The following is a 20882-nucleotide window of genomic DNA, read 5'->3' on the forward strand; positions in this document are numbered from 1 at the left end:
ATTACTGTCTTGTGACTGGTCGTTACACACCCAGTAATATTTGTAAATGAAACCCGTCTATAGATGGTTCACAGGGACAAAATATGTTTAACAGTGTTACAAGAATTTGTGCCATTAAAACCTCATCATATCAACACGTAACCAACATGTTAACTTTGCTATGCCTACTAACAGTTAATACCCTTTGAAGTTGTAACATGTATATATGTATATATCCTCTAACCAGTTTGTTTGTACCAGTCACAATAAAAAAGAAAAAAACACAGTCTGTTTCCACATGAATTAAGACCATGCTACATTTGGATTTAAAGAACCAAATCAAAGTCCACTGAAGCTTCCATAGCAATTTGTCCAATCTGCTATGCTTAATGTGAAAAACATCATGTCCAGCAAAGCCAGCTGCAAGAGTCTGTTCCTAAATAGTCTGAGCTCATAAATAACAAATATATTACAACAAATAGATGTTCATTAGTCAATTTTAATGGTTCCAAGGAAAAGCTTTGCTGTAAAAAACAAAGAAAATTACCGTCCTCCTCTTGATGAACTACAGCAAGGCTAATTTGGTTTTGAAGAAACAAATCAAAGGTGGGGTCATTTCCTCCACAGCTTCTATAATGAATTTGTCCCGTCTGTTTTTTCCTAAATGTGAGAAACGTCAGGTCCAAAGGAACAGAAAAGCCTCTAAAAAGGTTTCTATTCCTCAAAAGCCTGATTGGAGCCTTAAAAGCCCTAGTAAAAGCTACTGTGATGAAAAGGTCCGTGACTCATTACTAATCAGCCATCATCAGTACCTGATCTCAGAGATGCTATTGTAGTAGAATGCCATTAAATCCTCACAGCAATGTTCCAGCATGTAGTGTAAAGATTCCCTGAGCTTTTTGACATTGAAATGTTTACTGGGAATGGAGCAAAAATAAAAAAAAATGTGGTCAGTGATCCTTTGGACAGAAATATCCTGTGGGTCAGACAGGCCAAAAAAGAATCGGTGAGAATCACAAACTGAAAAGGTTAGACACTGACTACAACCAAGAAAATTATATCTAAATTCAGTGCTGGTCGACCAAGACCAAAAGCAATTAAATATGGTGCTTGGATAATTATTTGGAATACAATATTATTGAGAAATACAGCAACACAAGCACACATGGTGCATTTTGTTAAATGTGAAAGGGTGAGTGAGTCAGTGAGTCAGTGAGGACAAATCAGTTATATGGTGCTTTGCATCAGTGTCAGGCCTGTGTTTTGTTAGATTACTATTGATTACTGTTTGATTCCTTCCATCACTCTCCATCTGTTGCTTTATTACTTATAAAAACAAACAAAAAACTGCTGGCTTTTTTACAAGCTCAAAAGCAAGGAAAAAGTATGCAGTCTGAAAACATGATCTTCAACATTATGACAATATCTAAGGTAGATTACATTATTTGGTACCTTTTTAAAATAAGACTACACTTCTAAAGATTTACAAATGGTGTATATTTATATATAACTAATAAAATGGGTAAAGAATAAGATAAGAATGTGAATTCAGTCATTTCCAATGTTAAGGTGAATCACGTTGTCATCAATGTCTAAAAAAATTGTATCGATGGTTAATAGATTAAACTTTGGTGTTAAATGTTTAAAATAATATTAAAATATTATTAACAAATATGTTCTGAAGCTCACAGGCTTAATGTCGACTGATGGAAAAGACAAAGTAAGGTCAGTATTTGGCAGGATCTGAGGTTTAACAGTGCAGATGAATGTGGGTTCACTTTCTGGCTAAAATCACTGTGATCACTGTGACCCTTTCAATCTATGTGTTCTAAATGATTATTAATGACTGTTAATGTGTTTACAAATGAATTAATAACAGTTAATAAACAGATTCTAAAGTATTTATAAACCTTTACAAGTGTAGTCTTATTCTAAAGTGGTATGCATTATTTTTATGCTGAAATATGTCTTAAATCTCATAATTAACTGGTGTAGAACACAACACGATTTGTATTGTATGATGAGGTTCAGCAGGTGGGTACATCTCAAGGTTGACTGGCCTTGAGTTTCTCATGCACACAAATTCTCTAGCAACTTAGTTGTTAAGAGTCAAAACAAAAACCCAGACACACATTAGGCCTAAGTGTTATTGAGAGTTCACTTAATAAGAACTAATTGGAGAGCTCTTCAGTGAATACACAGAAAGGATTAAGGAAGCCAAGTGAGACCTTAGTGAGCATAGAAAACCGATCATCGATTCGAAGCAGTGGTGGGTTATTCCCCCTCCCCCTTCACTCCTCTCATTTTCCCTCTCTTAATGGAGAACACCACCAACTTCAAGTGTTTCACATGAGTCACTTTTACACACAGCCAGGACAAGTAGAGTTGAATTCATTTGTGTTTGGTATTCTGTTGGTTACATTTAATTTATGCACACACTATTTCTATTGATCTGTTCCACTGCATTATTAACATTATAAGTTGCTTACATTTACACTATGCTTTCCTGTATTTATCTACCATAAGAGAAGTTTTGTGTTCATTCCTAGTATTGCTTCAAATCCCTGGGGTGTTTTAGCAGAACTCCTGCATGCTTATTGCCCTCCCGTACACTTAGGTCCTCTGATGCTGGTCCTCTTTCCATCCACAAATTTAGACTGGTTTCTATAGGGGGCAGATTTTTTTTTCTCAACATTTTCATCAGCTCCCTCTTGTAAATAACTGCATGGTTTTTGTGCTGTTTTTTTGGGGTTATTTTTCTGTATTGATATATATGATGTCTTTATTGTTGTAAATTGACCTTGTGTGAAAAAGGTGCTATATAAATGAAACATATTATTATTATTATTATTATTATTAAGTCTGAGTCAAGGTTTTATTCTGAAAAAAGAATTTAAGTTTAGCACAAAATGTAAACACTGCTACAATAGATTAGATTAAAAATTATATATATACATAAATATATATATATATATATATATATTATAATTATACATTGGCAGTAACTGCACTGTTTAAAGACACGCTAAGTAGCATAATAACTAATGTAGGTTTTAATACATGTGCTAAACTGTTAAATGTGACACTCACAATTTTAATCCAATAGATTTTTTTTTTAGAATTTTTTTTATTCAGAGAATATTGCTTCACCATTTGCTAGCTGTCTGCTGGAAAAAGGTCCAGTGGTTGTACGCATCCCTGGATCCAACAGTTGTATGCATCCCTGGTAAAATGGGAAACAAAGAAAGTGTCTCTGTTTGAACTGGCTTAGACATCCTTTCTCAATATTGACCTTTATCTGTTTCAGATGCATTACTTAAAGGCAATGTTCATGATTGTAATCAAAAATTATGTTTTATAAAATTCAGTTTCCTCCAGTCTGGTTGCTTGCTCAAAACCAGTCTAATGTGTTTTTGAAGCACCAGTGTCTCTAAATGCCTGAAAAATTCAGCCTGGTATGCTAAGCTGGTATGCTAAGCTGGTATGCTAGGCTGGTATGCTAGGCTCTTTATCTCTGCTCACGCCAGTGAAAAGTCTGGATCTGGAGTTTTTTTAAAAATCCAAACTTTGAAAAGCATGAACCAAGATGAGGGTATTGCTATATTGGAAATATCTACAAATTCAGGAGACGGCTATCTGCATGAAATGTGGTCATTCAAACAGTGAATACAAGCTTACAGACAAGTTAAACTTCAGTCACAAACAAGCTACCGTCAGCTTCTAACTCTAACATATCATCATCACCATCATCATCATCATCATGTTTTACACTTAATCCTTTTCAGAGTCGTGGTGGCAAAAGGGTGATCAAAGAAGCCCAGGCATCTCTGTTCCCTGCGACTTCCACCAGCTCCTTCTGGGGGATCCCCAGGCATTCCCAGTCGTGGAGCTCTAACATATTGTTCCACTTTATAAGATGTGGAGCTTCTGCAAGAACACAAATGGGAGGCGGGGGGGGGGGGGTTTGTTTTGCTGAGTGAACAGCAGTGCTAATGAATTGTCTACGTTGCCTTTAAAGGGTTGTTATAAAAATCCCTTTTGATTTTATGACATTCAGCCACAAGAACATTGGTGAGGTCAGGTACTGGTGTTGAATACATAGTTTTGGATCACAAGTGCCAATCCCATTCATTACAAAGAATGGAGCTCCCAAAGTCCAGAGATCACGGGTCCACTGCTCCACAGTCCAGTGCTGGAGGCACTGAGCATGATGACCTTAAGCTAATGTGGAGCTGCTCCAGAGTGTAGCATTCCATTTCAAGCTTCTTTATGGAGATTATTTTCCTATCTCTGGCTACCACACACTATCTAGAGCAGGAATAAGATGGTTTTTGGCATGGCTGTTTAGAAACACTATTAAGATCAAAAATGAAGTCTTCAAATGGTGTGGTTATTTAAATCATCCCGGATGTCTGGCTGTTGAATTTGAAGCTCGACTCCTCTTGAAGGGAACATTCTTCAAACACTTCCTCCAGCGTTTTAGAAAATTCAGTGCTGGGAATACTAATTGTTCCTCTGAATTTCCTGATTATGGCTTTAATATTTCATAAGGAGGAATTAGGGCTTGATTGTGGATCATCTGAGACAGCTCCTCATTACCGTCCAGACAAAACCCTCTGCCCAGCAGACCTCTGCTACTTTCCTCATTCATTACATAGACGCATGGGAGATACATGCAATCTGCCTGGATGCCTGCATCAATGAAACCAACCATCACTATGGTCACATATGGCCAGTGAACACTATTGTACACTCCCTGCTCATAGGGACACAAAGCCCAGGGGATGAGAGAAGAAGAGACAGGAACGTGACCAGAGACAGCGCTAAGGTGAACTATGTATGACATTGGGAACGTGAAGCAGGGCTCTCTGCTTATACCACCTGGTTAATAAGACATTCCCTTATCAAACCAGGACTCATGGTACCTCATTATATTTCTCTGTGGCACAAGAGAGAATCCAGTAGCATGTGCAAATGACCAGAAATCATAAGCCTGTCTTGCTGTTAAAAAAAAATAAAGGAAATGTAATTTACGATTAAGTGTACAAATGCATTAAAGCTGTGTAATGTAAAGTGTAATTCAAAACTCATTCAAAATGTCTCCTTTGCCCTTTTATTGTGACTGTTGCAATTGTCATTTTATTCAGCAAAAAATAACCTAAAAATTAAGTAGTTTGAAAATGGAAAGCGAGAAGGATTTATTCATCACTGCATTCATCAGGAGCTCCATCAGGGAAAAAGTGCTGCAAAAGCATGTGTGAGTTTTGTTTTAAATGATTTAAATTGGTTTCAAAGATTTCGATTTTAGAGATCATTATACTTCATTTTTAATTTTTTTTAATAAGATGATTTAGTACTACACAACAGTTACCATAGAACGACAGAGTGCTAGAATGTTTGAATTTTTAATTACAATTATAAAATTATGAAAATTATGGTGAATTGTAAAAGGTAGAGTGTGGTCAATATTTAAAATAATAATAATAATAATATTTTATTGTTATATCATATTAAGTTATTAGTTATATTAGCTTTTTAAATAAACCTTATGTATAAAGTATAAACAGCTCATGTTCTTCTGTAAGGATTTACACTAAACGTTCTAACATTTCAGTAAAGATTTGATGGCATTCAGCCGTGATTAGTGAGGTCAGATACTGATGCTGTGAATCAAAACCATTGCAGCAGCACACTCCAGAGAACGCTGTTCCACTGCTTCAGTGCTGGGGAGCTTTATGCCCCATGCTGATCTTAAGCTCCTGTATTAACGTGATAGCTGCCTCAAGTCACATGCATAAAGCTGTCCTTCGACCAACCGTAAGCTAGTGCTCCAGGTACAAGTGCTTTCGCGGGGAAGCCAGGGATTGGCTTTCTCTCCTGTGGGAGATGGGAGGGGGCAGGGCTTATGATTAAACTGTGGTGGTAAAGGAATCTGTGTCCTCCTGTCCTTTCTATTTCTCCATCACATTAATATGACTCCCCCTCCTCCGCTCTTGCCCTCCCTCCTTCCTTCCTTCCACCATCCCTTTCTCTTGGACTCCTACAGAAAACTGATTAATCCCCCAGACCCCCACTCCCACCCTCCCTCTCTCCCTTATGGAGGTCCCATTCATCTCTCTTGGCTCCGACAGCTTACTAGAGCACCGCAGTGGCACGTGTGGAGCTGCTTTCTGAACACAAACCCCATCGATTGGCACATCATCGATATTTACCCCGAGGGACTAGAGGTCTATCCCCTGCAGAGGCACAGGCCAGGGTTTTTAGGTATTCACAGCTCGATCTGTGGCTCTGTGATCCCTCGGGGGAGCTGCCAGGGTCTGTCTCATTGACAGTCACTGGAGCAAGGAGAACACAGGTTCTGGGTGCTGCTCGTCAGGCCTGAACAGCTTCTCCCAGGCCACCACTGTCACAGGTCAAAAGCTGCAAGGAAAGCTTTGGGATAACAGCAGTGTCTACAGGGCAATGCCAGATAAACACATAGCCTCTGTATGTCTACATTCACTCAAGTAGAGCCCACTTTCTCTGGTAATCTGATATATATATCCATACTTCTCAAATTCATAAAATGCCTCACAGTTGACCATGGTGCTATAGAAAAAGGGTGCTGTATGTATCCCAAGGCATGCATGAAAAATGTGTGTACTTCAATTACTTCACCATAGTATCTCAGCAAGGTAGGAATGCACTGATACTGAGTTTCTGAGCAGACAATATTTGAACATTCTGGGTGTACAAATAAGTTTTAAAGCATTGTTGCATAACACATATTTAAAACTTCAAACATTCTCCCATTCTAGTGACAATGTTATTGGAAATGTAGTATTAAAATAACAATTGTCATCTTATTAAAATCAAATAAATAAATAATTATAAGTATTAATACACTATGTGCATTAGTGCTTACACTAAAGCACCCACAAGTGACAGTCCATCAACTACTTAATTTATAGGCTATTTTGTGTTCATTAAAATGAAGCAGGTAGTGTCGCAGTCACACAGCTCCAGGGACCTGGAGGTTGTGGGTTCGATTCCAGCTCCGGGTGACTGTCTGTGAGGAGTTGGTGTGTTCTCCCTGTGTCCGCGTGGGTTTCCTCCGGGTGCTCCGGTTTCCTCCCACAGTCCAAAAACACACGTTGGTAGGTGGATTGGTGACTCAAAAGTGTCTGTAGGTGTGAGTGTGTGTGTTGCCCTGTGAAGGACTGGTGCCCCGTCCAGGGTGTATTCCCGCCTTGTGCCCAATGATTCCAGATAGGCTCTGGACCCACCGCGACCCTGAACTAGATAAGCAGTTACAGACAGTTACAGATACAGTTACAGATACAGAATAAAAAAAACTTTAAAATGAATTTGTACACCTAATGATCCCCAGGTGGTGTGGACACCAATAACCGACAGCTTTTGTATTCTAAAAAAAATAAAGTACCAAAAAGGGGCGGTCAGGTGGCATCACTGCCACAGTATCCAGAGTCCACGGGTCCAGAGGTATGGTGTATTCTCCCTGTGTCAATGCCAGCTTAGCTTCAGTGGATTTACATGTTTTGATTTTCGAGTGCTACATCTGCTGGCTTGGATTGGTGCATTAACATTAAAATTATTTGGAAACCCACTGTTAGATTATGTTTGGTTTGGTTTTTAAGTGAATATTATTATATACATCCTCAGCAAGGATCATGTTATACATGTCATGTGTCTTTGCCAAATGTAAAATATTAGAAAGAAAACCCATATAAACTACAAAATATGCCATAACTTTCTGGCTTACCCACTGTCTTGTCTACTTAGCTTAGCCTTCTGCTCATGTCTCTCACCTGTGTTTAGTTTATAGATTCTCATGTTCATTACTGTTACCAGCAGTAGGTCAGTATAGTCAGTGTTCAGTTTGGATGTTCCCCTTTGTTCTCTGGCTGCTATTGCTCTTCTGTGATTGCTACTTGTCATTTTCAGAGCTCTAGATCCCACTGGATTTTTATTGCTTTCAGTCTTTGTTTTTGTTTTGCCTCTATTTTTGTTTTCTGTTTTTTTCTCCTCCTATTTTGGTCCATCATTTCTTTTTCACCCTGTGCTTTAAGACTCACTTCACCTCATACCCCCCGCCTTTGTTCTGCTGAACACTGTGCTACATTTACAAAAGCTTGTAGACACTCCTTAGGATTAGTGGATTCAGCTACATTAAGATGCACCTATTGTGAACACAGACAGCTTGTACAATCTCCATAACAAAGCACTGCCAAGAGAGCAGATACACATGAGCCCTATCATGCTCAAAGCTAATCGTCCATTAGTGGGCCATAAAGAACCCCAGCATTGGGCAATGGAGCAATAGAATCGTTTGTAAATCTGAACATCATTACCTGACCTCAGTCAAATTCTCACAGCATGGTTCTAGAATCTAGAGTAAAGCCTTCTCCACTCTATCCATGTGTTTCAGTAATGTAAACAGATAGGAAAAATCTCATACACAGCTCCTCTCCATACAACAAAGAAACAAAGAAGACCATCTTGGGGGGTGGTGGTGGGACTGATATATTCTGTTAGCAATATTAACATTTTTGTCATAGGATCTAATGTAAAGCTGTTAGCACGTTAATGCATTTCTCTGCTCTTGTGACTAAACCTGAGTGAGTTATTCACACACTGAGCACATACAAGCTTCAGTAATCATATTATTTCACTCATGTTTTGGTTTAGTGTGTAAGACAGATACGAGCCACATATTTGTGTGTCTAATCCTCCCCCTGTTTACAGGGTAAATAATTTGGCCCCAATGTCCCTGGGTCCTGACTGTGGAACAGGATCTTAGTGGATAATGCTTTAGCTCTGAACCTAAATAATTTCTCTGATTTGGCTTAAAGTTAAATAAAGTAGGGTCTGAAAGTGTGAGTGATCAGTGAGAGAATCCCAAATGTCTTTCTACATCCTCCATAGGGCACAATGTAAATAATTCTTAGTGAGCAATTATTCATGTAATCTAATTACTTTCTGGGTGCAGTATTATTAGTTTTATTATCTGTGATGTGCAGTATGCAGGAAGTGACATTTTGTGAGGCAGCTCAAGCTCCTCTACTGACTGATGCAGATAAATGGGTCAGGGATCCAAATGTGTTGACAGCAGCAACAAAACAATTTAAACATCACCTTTTTATTTGTGTGGTTGAGTAATGAGTAGGTCCCCAAAATGGCACAGTGACGTCAAATGGATAGCAAGGGTACAGAACATTGCATATACCCAAACAAAGGCTCTCAATGTGCAAAATGATTGCTTTTAAAAGCCAGTTTATTGGAGGTTTATTGTAAGGAACAGATGGCATTTACCTAACACGCCTCAGCAAATTATAAACTGCATGTCAGTCCTTTGTTATGGAAGAAGCTGCCATTTTAAACTGAACTGGCTTCACTTCTGTGAGTTTATTTAAAGGCAATAATGTAGCTTTGTAGCTGATTTCAGAACTTTCACTGATGTACCATTGCACATCAGTCAATGCACTGTGTGTGTGTGTGTACTTCCTCAGCCTATTGTTGGGATTAACGATGGACTGTAGTGAGTCAGATACGCCTTAAAAATCTAATAAAAATCAAAACAGAGGCACTTCGCTCTCTCCCCACTGCCTGCACATATTGCGCTTTCTAAGTACTGATCATACGGGCCAGTAATATGATGCAGTGTTATATGCGCAGAATTCAGGGAGGTGAAGCCTGTGAGCTAAGGAATCAGACTTCTATTTTCCCCATTTGCTTTTTGAAGCAACCTCCACAAGGATGAGAATATTCCAATAACACACCTCAGTGGCGAGCCAATAAGCCATTCCAGGCTCATGTCTGCTGCCGGAATTCTCTTTATACTCTTCTATTGGTCGGGGCAGCATAAAGCTGTGAGCAAATCTCCATGTTGCTTCAACACACAGCCAGTAACACAGTGTCATTGTCATCGTGGGGGATGTGACAAGAAACTGCTGTGCTGGGTTTATTCCACAAGCAATAGCCTGCCTGCCTTAGCTTGGCGAATTCCTTATGACTGGCGTAGGATGAGCAGGGTACAAATGAATGCAGATTAAAATGTAGCATAGATTTCATATAGTTTAACAGGTCAGAGTAAAATATACTTTAGGTCATTTTCTTGTATTCCTTTAGTAGCCAGTAGCCAAATAATTTTTTTTTTCTGCATTATGCTACTGCTAGTATATATATATATATATATATATAAAGAACAGTTTCCTCTAACAAGTTTGTTATGCATACCACCCTACAATTTCTTTGTTTTACCTCCCTTCGAAAAAACACAAAGAAATACTAGGATTTTAATTCACGATTAATCATGATTAATTGCAGAAGATTGTTGTGATTAACGCAATTACATTTTTAAATCGATTGACATCGCTACCATTACCACTGTAATGCAGGTATTTATAATGAATTTATAACGTAGAGAGTAACTTCTGTGTAACTGTGTGTGCAAGTGAGTTTTATTGTGTTACCATACTGACTTAATCATATCTCACCCATGTTGTTATCAGTGGGCCTGTACAACCCGCCACTTTATATTATCACAGCACCTCAGAGTCAGGTGCATCCTCCCGAACCTGGGGCATGAAAAATTCTGCCGGCATGCCCAATCTGCTTCCGACTTCCAATTAAGCGTGAGCCCTATTCCTGGCAGAACACACACAACTCACTGCATACATTTAACATACCATCCACCCGAGGCACTGTTTTTCCCACCGCTTTTTTTTACTTTTTTTTTTTTCTTCTCTGCAGCATGCTGCATGACAGGCAGGCGATCATGCTCACTCCCGGCATGTGTGCAGATAGAAGGGCTCAGCTGCAATACTCTAGTTAAAATGGAGTTTGCAAAGCTGAACAAATCTGCAGGCAAAAATCGAGTCTAGTTTACAAATCTAGAAATAATCTGTCACTAATCATCTGTGTATATATAATGTTTGACAGGTTACTTTGCCTTTGCACGGTATAATCTTTGCCACAGTACCTGGTATGCCACAGATACACTACAGAGCCAAACTTTTTTGACACTGGCTTGTCCACTTTTTCTTTTAAAATCAATGGTAATCTTAAATGTCATAAAAAAGAAAAAAAACCAGCACACATCTGTCCATCCTTCTCTCTCTGCCACTAAAATGTTGATCCATGCCTTCATCCCATCCAGAAGTGATTATTGCAACAGCATTCTCTACAGCACAATGTCCCAAAGCCTTAATAAAGTCCAGTATATTCCGAACTCAGCAGCATGCCTTCTCACTCATTCCTGTTCCGTGATCACTTCACACCTGTCCTCCAGAAACTTCGCTGGCTTCCAGTTTTGCACTAGATTCACTCACAATACCCTTCATAACCAGGCCCTCTCCTATCTCGCCGACCTGCTTCACCATCACACTCCTTCCAGAAACGTTTGCTGCTCTGATGTCAAACTCCTGTCCATATCTCCTTGGACTAAGTACCGCACATGGTGGGCCAGAGCATCTTTTCTAGCTGTTCCCCTCTCTTCGAAGTCCTCTCCCCAAAACATATCCGAGACTGCACTGACCTGGCCGTTTTAAAATCACTTCTCATCTCTTCAGATCTGCTTTTAATATATGAGCTCATTTGGTTCATTTTTAAAGCTTTTCAGTTTTGCACTTTATTGTTTGATATAGTGAACTTTATTTATTTTTTTATTTGAACTGCATTTTATAGCCTTTAATATTCCTTTGCACTTTGGTCTGTAAAGAACTATATAAATAAAACATATTATTATTATTATTATTATTATTATTATTAAAGGGGAAATATTATGACAACCTCGTTCATTTGCACATTAATTTGGGAATCTGGAGTACCTACCAATCCACAAACTATGAAATAAGATCAGCTCTCTGAGGCAGAAATTATGCATTTTTGATTTCACAATGTTTTCTACATCGAGAATATGCTCATTAAAATTGTACAGCCCCTCCATCTGAGCATCTACACTCGCAGTGCAGACTCCCTGTTCATGTGAGCAAAGGTGGGGTTAAACCACATAAACAGAATGACTACAACAGAGAAATGAGAGTACTGAGCACAAACCTGAGTGGAAAAAATGAGAGAACCATGAAGAACCAGAGAAGGGAGGATGGACATGCAAAAGTAGCTCTCCAGATCATCCCATTCTATTGGCCAATGATTTTCTATGAAGTTTATAGAAACTGAATGTCTGTGTCCACAAGGGTACACCTTACAGTAACTGAATTCACTTTTCATGAGTGGTGTGCTCAGAACAGAATGAATACAAAAGATGCATTCATTAATTAATACATTCATTCATTAATAAGATGTACGTTTGTATCATCATTTGGACACACTGTGCATGGGCATGATTTTCCATATTAATTAGGCGGTTAAAGTGTAACCATAATTTAACTGAATTAGCCAGTTCTCCATCTATTCAGACACACAGACAGAAACTCAAGGAAATTGCAAGGTTAGAACAGCAAGGAGAAGAGCCGTGCCAAAACACATAAACAGTAGCGTGTACCTGAGTGCAGCCCATCTGCTGCTGCACAATTTGTCAGCCCCCCTCTGCCACATACATCACTGGAAAGGAGCCATCACTGGACCACCACTGATCAGGTATTATTATTTATTTTCTCAGCAGTAGTAGTGTGTTGTGATGGTATGAATATATTCAGGATTGTAGCATTGCTGGGGTTTGAATCACCAATATATAGCCAGCCAAGAGCAATTCTGTGGTCAGAAACTGACCACTGAAAAAGGGCTAGAGGGCCGCACTAAATGTGCAGTTTAAAAAGATATATCACAGGGCAACAGATGAGATGAAAAAAATGTTAAATATATAAAACAATATACCTTTATTGTATATTAATGCAAAAAATGTTCACAAAATTCAGAGGACTGTATACAAATAATATAAAAAATATAATGGGGATACATGGTTTTTTTTTTGTATGTAGCCGTCTTACAGTGAATCCTTCAGTAAAGCAGCCTTTCAGTTGATAAGGGCTGTATCTCTATGGTGCTGCTTGACCTTAGCGCAGCATTTGATACTATAGATCATGTGATGCTACTTGATAGGCTGGAAAATCTGGTAGGAATAAAAGGATCTGCCCTCTCTTGGTTCAGATCCTATTTGTCTGACCATTATCAATTTGTTTATCTGAATAATAAATCCTCAAATCTTAATTTAGTTAAATATGGTGTTCCACAAGGGTCAGTGCTTAGCCCTGTATTATTCACACTCTACATGCTGCCACTGGGTAAACTAATCCATAAGCATGGCATTCAATTACACTGTTACGATGATGACACACAACTGTATATATCAGCCAAACCTAATGATGTTGATTGTCTACATAAAATAACAGAATGTCTAACTGAAATTAAAGACTGGATGATGCAAAATTTTAATAACCGAAGTATTGTTACCAGGTACAGGTACTCAGAAATATTCACTCAGAAATGCTGCTATTAATCTTGATAATTCAACAGTAAAGCACAATACCATCATTAAAACCTTAGGGGTAGCCTTTGACTCGACTCTCACATTTGATACCCACATATCCAATACAGTCAAAACTGCCTTCTTCCACCTATGCTATATTGCCAAAATTCAGCATATTTTAACCTTAAAAGATGCAAAGAAACTAGAGCATGCATTTATAACTTCACGTCAAGACTAGGGCAAACAGGGTGCTCACTAGAGCTAGAAAATTCGACCATATCACCCCAGTTCTCTTGTCCCTACACTGACTACCCGTAAAATTTAACACTGACTATAAAATTCTCCTCTTAGCTTATAAATCTCTTTTAGTTTAGGCCCGCAGTATCTTACTGAACTTCTCATGCCTTATCGCCCGTCATGTACACTTCGTTCACAGGATGCCCATCTACTCTTAGTTCCTCGCATTAAGAAAAACACTGCAGGAGGAAGAGCCTTTTCTCACAAAGCTCCTCAACTCTGGAATAGCCTTTCAATTACTGTTCGGGGCTCAGACACACTCTCAATCTTTAAATCTGGATTAAAAACCAAATTTTTCAAACAAGCTTTTGGTTAATCACTCACTTTCAGGTTACTCCTTCTCTATTGGTGTGAGAGATGGTTTTCATATTATCACTACTTTGTATTAACCCTGTCATACTACCATAGCTACAGCTTTTTTAGTGAGCTTTCTGGTAACCACCCACGCGCTGTCTGTTGCTGGGTTCTCTTGCCTGACCCGTGGAAGCTTTTTTTTTTTTTTTCGTAGGATAATTTTGCCTGTGCTTGAACCATGAACCGACTAACCTCTTTATTTTAATTATTTTCCTTTGTCTGATTTTCTTTCTCCTGTCTCTCTCATGCTTTGAGATGTCCTGCGTTGCCCTGATCCAGCCCCTGTGTGTCCTGTACAAGATCCTGGCCTTGTCTCATCTACACTATCATGCTTGGCCATGCTATGTTTTATCTCAAATTAACTCTGCACCTACTTTTAACTCACACAGAATCACTGACCATCTCCTCCTTCCTCAGACTCATATATCACTAATATTCTACATTCACATTACTATAACCCCTTCATCTGTCATCCGTTCACTTTTACTTCTGTTCTGTTCTCTGTTGTGTTTCTGGTGTCGACCCGAGGAGGATGGGTTCCCCGTATGAGTCTTGGTTCCTTCCAAGGTGTCTTCCTCATGTGCTGAGGGAGTTTTTCCTTGCCACTGTTGCTCCTGACTTCCTCATAGGAGGCTTGGACCCAGAACTCTGTAAAGCTGCTTTGTGATGACTTTCTGTTGTGAAAAGCACTATTTAAATAAAATTTGATTGATTGATTGATTGAGGATGTGATAAAATATAACAAACATGGCAATTCTAGGTAAAAATATCTCAAAATTATAGACAGTTCCCAGACATCATTAAGCCTTCTCTGAAAGTCTAGAAGGCCCTAAGGGATCCCCACTCACAGATACACAGATAGAAGGATACGTTATTAATCCCCAAAGAAACTGCAAGGTTACAGCAGCAACAAAAAACTGTGCCAGTACGCACATAGACATCATTCCATAAAAAGTGTGCAGTTTGTGTCTTTAGTATTCGGTGCCACGTTAAAGTGTAAAAAAGACTTGTCCCAGCTGATGTGATCATTAAAAGCTCATAATTAGCATGATGCGTAACAATATTGCAGTTGAGAAAGATGTTTTACATAATATATATTGTAACAATTGTTGCATGTGCTGTTGTTTATTTGCCTGAAGACATACAATGTGTGAAATACACAGTCGACACACACCATGACTGAGTAGTTCTGTTTTGACACTGGAATTCTCCAAAGACAGTCTCAACTTGGAGGATTCAGACAGCCAGGATTTCTTACATCATAAACCTAAAGAACCTATCCCATTAACATTGCTGTGTAGTGCTTATGATTTGATGGACATCAGCAGAGGGTGGGTGGAGATAGAGGAGGGGACTAATTGTATGATCATACATGTGCCCATACTGAAAGAAGGCAAAAGGTTTTTTTAAGGTATTAATGGAATTTTTCATTTCTTTCATTTCTTGAAAATTACTTTTAAAGGTAATAATATGTCAGTTTGAACAGTAATGAGGTTTTAGGGGTTGAATGGATCTATTTAATATGGATCTATTTAATATGAACACATTTAAATCAAGATAATAACTTGCAAATGCTCCTAGGCTTGGCTTTCCCTGACATCTTATTTAGTCATAAAAATATTAAGACATGACTTACAACTTCAGAACAGCTACTTTTATCTTAATCATATTTTTATTTTCCTTTTTATTTTTCAGAATGGATCATTTATTTATTCAACGTCTTTAACAGCTTCCAAACATAACAAACAACAGACACCACAGTTTTTTATCCAGTTGTTCTTGAAGTATTCACAAAATAGTAAATTAATGTTCAAAACCAGACTTAGAAAGACTAGAATATCTACTTTAGGTAGACCTTTACAGTTATGGCATTTGATAGATGTTTTCAACATACAGCTTTAATCATGTAAAAGAGGAAGGCTGATATAGTGTTAGGAGTTTAGCCCAAGGGCACCTATGGGTAGCGTGTGGTGTTCCTGCCTGAGCTAGGCATTTCTAGGCATTACTCAATACTCAATACTCAATCACATTTCACTCTGACATTAAACAAATGAAAAATGTTGAACTTGACATGGATATTCTGAAAAAAATAAAAAATATATATACAAGATACTTGCAAGGTATTTCAACTAACTCTATGAAATTACACATTGCTTTAATGTAGTAATACATTACTACACGTTTACATATGATCTTATTCAGTTAGTCATGACTGGGATTCCTATGTTCATGAGAATATTACACAAATGCATGTATATTTATAAATTATATGTTGAATTATATTAGACAACATAGATTGCAGTCTGTTATTAACCAATAATGGGTCTGTGCTACACAGCTGAGAAGCTTTCACTGTCAGTGTGTACTGGGACACTGCGAGTAGGTGGACAGATTAAGACTAATGACCATTCGGTTACTGTCATGGAAACCAAAAGGACAGAGCCTCTGGATACCACACACACACACACACACACACACACACACACAGATTCACAGGCAGCCCCCCAACAAGCTCCAATTACACACACACAAACACACCACGCACTAACACTCTTAGAGAAGATAGTATTCTGTTTGTTAATAATTATCACAATATTATCCCCTGAACCATCTCAGAAGGTGGGAATATGCAAATCAGCTTCTAACCAGTCAGAACCATTCACAGTCCCAGCAGGTTGGTTCTGAGTTGTTTGGAATCAACATTAACAAAACCAATACGGGCAATGCATTGTAAACACTAAGATATTTTATGACAGCAATGTCACAGTACGCTTTATTTGTCAGTTTTTATTTGTTCATTTTTCAGCTTTGATGTGAAGTGAACATGATATTTTCCAATATTCTCTGGAGATGTTGAGATTTTTTGTGGAATTTAATAGGACAATTTGGTCAAAGTATTCTTTTAATCTCAGCAATATGTATGCATTTACGTATTGAATTGATTATATTCCTTTAACCACTTCATCGTGTTCAGAGTCACAGTTCTGGATTTACTGCGCACTGGGTGGGTGTATGGGGCACCAGTCCATCAAAGGACTTAAAAATATTTAACTGGCATACGGAGAAATTAATGTTTTCACTGACCAATGTGATTGGCTGACTGATTGAATGAGCGTGACTTTGAGCCCTCTGATGGCAATGCATGGGAAACTAGACACAGAGTATGTGATTGACTGGCATGCCTGCAGTCCCAATCTGTCTCCTATGGTGCCCCATTCGATTTGAAAAAATACAAATATTAAGTATTCTCAGCTCCCAAATGATTGGGAAGAGTACTCAAAAGAAACAGTGATGCAACACAGTGGTAAACATGCCTCTGTTATAAATATTTGAAGTGTGCTGCAGGCATCAAATTTTAAATTATTTTATATTTACAAAATATAAGACAACAGTTACCTTGGTTAAATAAAAAATAAATAGTTATATAAAGAGAAATAACAAAACACAAATTCTTGCATCTAACAAAACAAAAAAATGTGTAGGTTTTGTGAAGATTTGATGGTATATATATATATATATATATACACGTTAAGTATCATGGATGTAGAAGAATCTTCCATTTCTCATTAATTCCTTTTCCACATCTTTACATTCACCCTGGAGAGGGTACCAGTCCTTCACAGGGCAACACATACACACCTATGGACACTTTTGGTGCCATTTGGAAACCCCTGCAAACACAGGGAGAACACACCTGAAGTGGGACTTGAACCCACAACCTCCAGGTCCCTGCTGCGTGTACTTAACTTGCACACTTTTAATTTAAATCCATTTATATTTGTAGTGTTAACTTACCTGTCTCAACTGGAAAGCACGTTGAATGCTGATTTAAATGTGCAATACAAATAGAGGTGACTTGACTCGACGACATGACACAGAGGAAGAGTCAGAAAAAATCGACATCACTGAGTCTTGCTGGAATAAGCGATTACAGCAGTTTATGTACGTATATGTCAGTTGTCATGATGGTGTCATGATCAATACAGTACAAATTCATAACAGTACTAGCAGTTTTTTCATGTGGTGCAGCAGTAGCACAAACAAACTGGTACTCACCACCAAAGAGAGGGGTCTTTTCCAGGACACTACTCCAATCAGACCTGACAGCAGCACCTGCAGAGACAAGAAAACAATTTATTTTGCCAGTAGTTCTGAGCAAGTCAATTTTAGCCTGGCGTCAGTGGCAAGGGGAAATGAAGCAGTGTGCCACCAGGGATGAGAAAGTTGCCCTCCTCAAGGGCAATGTGGAGACTTTGTGAATATTTCAAGTGTGGGGACAGCCTTGTGGTGCGATAGTGAGGCCAGTGGTATACACTACAAGCCCCACAGGCACAGCACAGCTATCACACGCTCAAGCTGAGTGTTTTCATAGCCACTTCTACAGTAGCTGAGAGCCCTTTCCCCCACACACTCTCTCTCTCTCCCTCTTTCTGTCTCCTTCACCCTCTATTACCCACTAACACTCTCTCCTCCAGCAAACTGCTCTTCTTTATAACTCTCCTCTCTCTCCTGTCTCTTCTTTCTTATATATAAACTGTGATCTTCTCTTGCTAACGTACACACATTATATATGTATATATTACACGCACATATATACAGAACTCTCCAGAAACTAAATCTACATAAAACAGTTTTAATGAGTCCACTCTTTATGTTCGAGCTACTGACACTAAAAAGCCATATTGCCGTCTTAAAACCAACCAGTTACAACTTACATCCAACCAAAAAACTACCCATACACACCTCAGCTGCCTTTCTTTCACTGGTGCAGCTAAACTGCTAAAAGGAGACATTTTTGAGGCTATAGATAAGAGTTAATTCATTGGTATTAATTTTTTATAGGAGAAAATCAGAGGGAAAAGCAATTTCCCAACTAGTTGCAAACAGTAAAACTCAGAGTAAAGAAGAATAAGTTAACTATAGACAGAGGTAGTCTTCTGGCATTAGATAAAAAAAAAAAAAACCAAACAAACAGAAAAAACCCACAAAACAAAATGGTTTATGGCGATCTGATTTCTTTACTGCAGTCTAAAATGATGTGCCGCTGTCAAGAAAATGCTACAAGGAACAGGAAACATGCAATAAAAATAATAAACCCTGAGGGAAGCTGAAATATAACTTTGGAACCAAGGAAAAACATCCCATTCTTCTTTGAATTAAGCATTTAAAGGCTGCTTTAAAAATGGAAACAGCAAATATTAAGATGCTGATATATTTATTGTATGAATCTTCAATTAAATTTCTTTTCTGCTTCTTTCCTGATGACGGCACATTTATAATTTAATGGCCTGCCTGAACATTCAATAAAGGAAAGGGAGGTATGAATATCTGAAATATGTGAAATGTCCTTGAGTTTGACAATAAATGAAGTCTTCATTGACATATTCAACTTCATTTCCATTACTACCACATGAAATAAACTGTCAATAAGCCATACTGTCTATATGTATTGGTTATCAATATTACATACAGTCTATGGACACACTTAGCAAAACTGTTATTGATTAGTTATGCTAATCACTGCTCTCCTCTCCAGGAGCTGGATAATGTATAATAATAATCATATGTCTGTTGCCCTGCGAAGGATGGTCTGTGTGTTCCCACCTTGCACCCAGTGATTCTGGGTAGGCTCCAGAAGCACCTGAACTGGATAAATGGTTACCGACAATGAATGAATGAAAGAATGAATGAATGAATCATATGTCTGTCTATAAATGATGCATCAAGCCTTAAATAGAGGCAGTTTGATAACATTCTGCCTCTACAGTTAGTGCCGATCATATAATAAAAACTGTATTTTTCTTGCACATTATTCTCATGATTGGCTCAAGTGAAAATGGTGATATTCATGTGGGAGCAAAGCTATCTGCTCGTAAATGATTGCCCTCATGTGAATTGAGAATTTGCATAATTGATGTCCCCCAAATGCCAGATAAGACCAGAAACCCCGCCCCCTAATATTCCAGAGACATTCATTAAAATGAACGGTACCCTTGGGTAAATGGAAGAAGCAGGTTATGAGGGATACTAATTTAACCAAAATAAAAACAAGCTTTCAGAAAATATGAGAAGGTGTTGTGGTTGATATTTCTTAAGTTAAAAATACAATGAAAGTGTATGTTGCTCTGCAAAGGCCTGGCAGGACAGGGAGTGTTTCCATCTTGTAACATATTGCACTGGCGGCACGGTGTTGCAGCAGGTAGTGTCGCAGGTTGTGGGTTCGATTCCCGCTTCGGGTGACTGTCTGTGAGGAGTTGGTGTGTTCTCCCCGTGTTCACGTGGGTTTCCTCCGGGTGCTCTGGTTTCCTCCCACAGTCAAAAACACACGTTGGTAGGTGGATTGGTGACTCAAAAGTGTCTGTAGGTGTGAGTGAATGTGTGTATGTCTGTGTTACCCTGTGTAGGACTGGCGCCCCCTCCAGGGTGTATTCCCCGCCTTGCGCCCAATGATTCCAGGTAGGCTCTGGACCCACCGTGACCCTGAACTGGATAAGCGCTTACAGATAATGAATGAATGAACATCTTACACTTGGAATCAACTGGTTACAGAAGATGAATGAATGAATAAATGAGTGAATTAATGAATGAACAAACAAACGGATGAATGGATGATTGAGCAGATGAATGAATGAATATATAAATTGATTAATTAATGAATGAACAGACAGATGGATAAACACATGAATGAATGAATGAATTAATTAATTTTAAATTACAAGTTAGCAAAACTCAAACTCCATGGTTAGAAGACCAAGCCAAAGATGCTAGAAACACTGGATTCAAATATGTTTGGTGCCAGAACACGAGAGCAGATCAGTGAGAC

The 20882-nt window shown here is 38.5% G+C and overlaps 1 protein-coding gene across 1 annotated transcript in view; it reads right to left on the reverse strand.

The window, feature by feature from the left end:
- Nucleotides 1-20882, reverse strand: part of LOC136677107 (protein ENTREP2-like) — a 227633-nt gene that overhangs the window by 118901 nt on the left and 87850 nt on the right. Inside the window, exon 2 of the mRNA XM_066654524.1 lies at nucleotides 18116-18172. Within this exon, the coding sequence (XP_066510621.1) occupies nucleotides 18116-18172 (57 nt within the window). The remainder of the gene's footprint in view (nucleotides 1-18115; nucleotides 18173-20882) is intronic.

The sequence above is a fragment of the Hoplias malabaricus genome, chromosome X2, assembly GCF_029633855.1.
Source record: "Hoplias malabaricus isolate fHopMal1 chromosome X2, fHopMal1.hap1, whole genome shotgun sequence".
Taxonomy (NCBI): domain Eukaryota; kingdom Metazoa; phylum Chordata; class Actinopteri; order Characiformes; family Erythrinidae; genus Hoplias; species Hoplias malabaricus.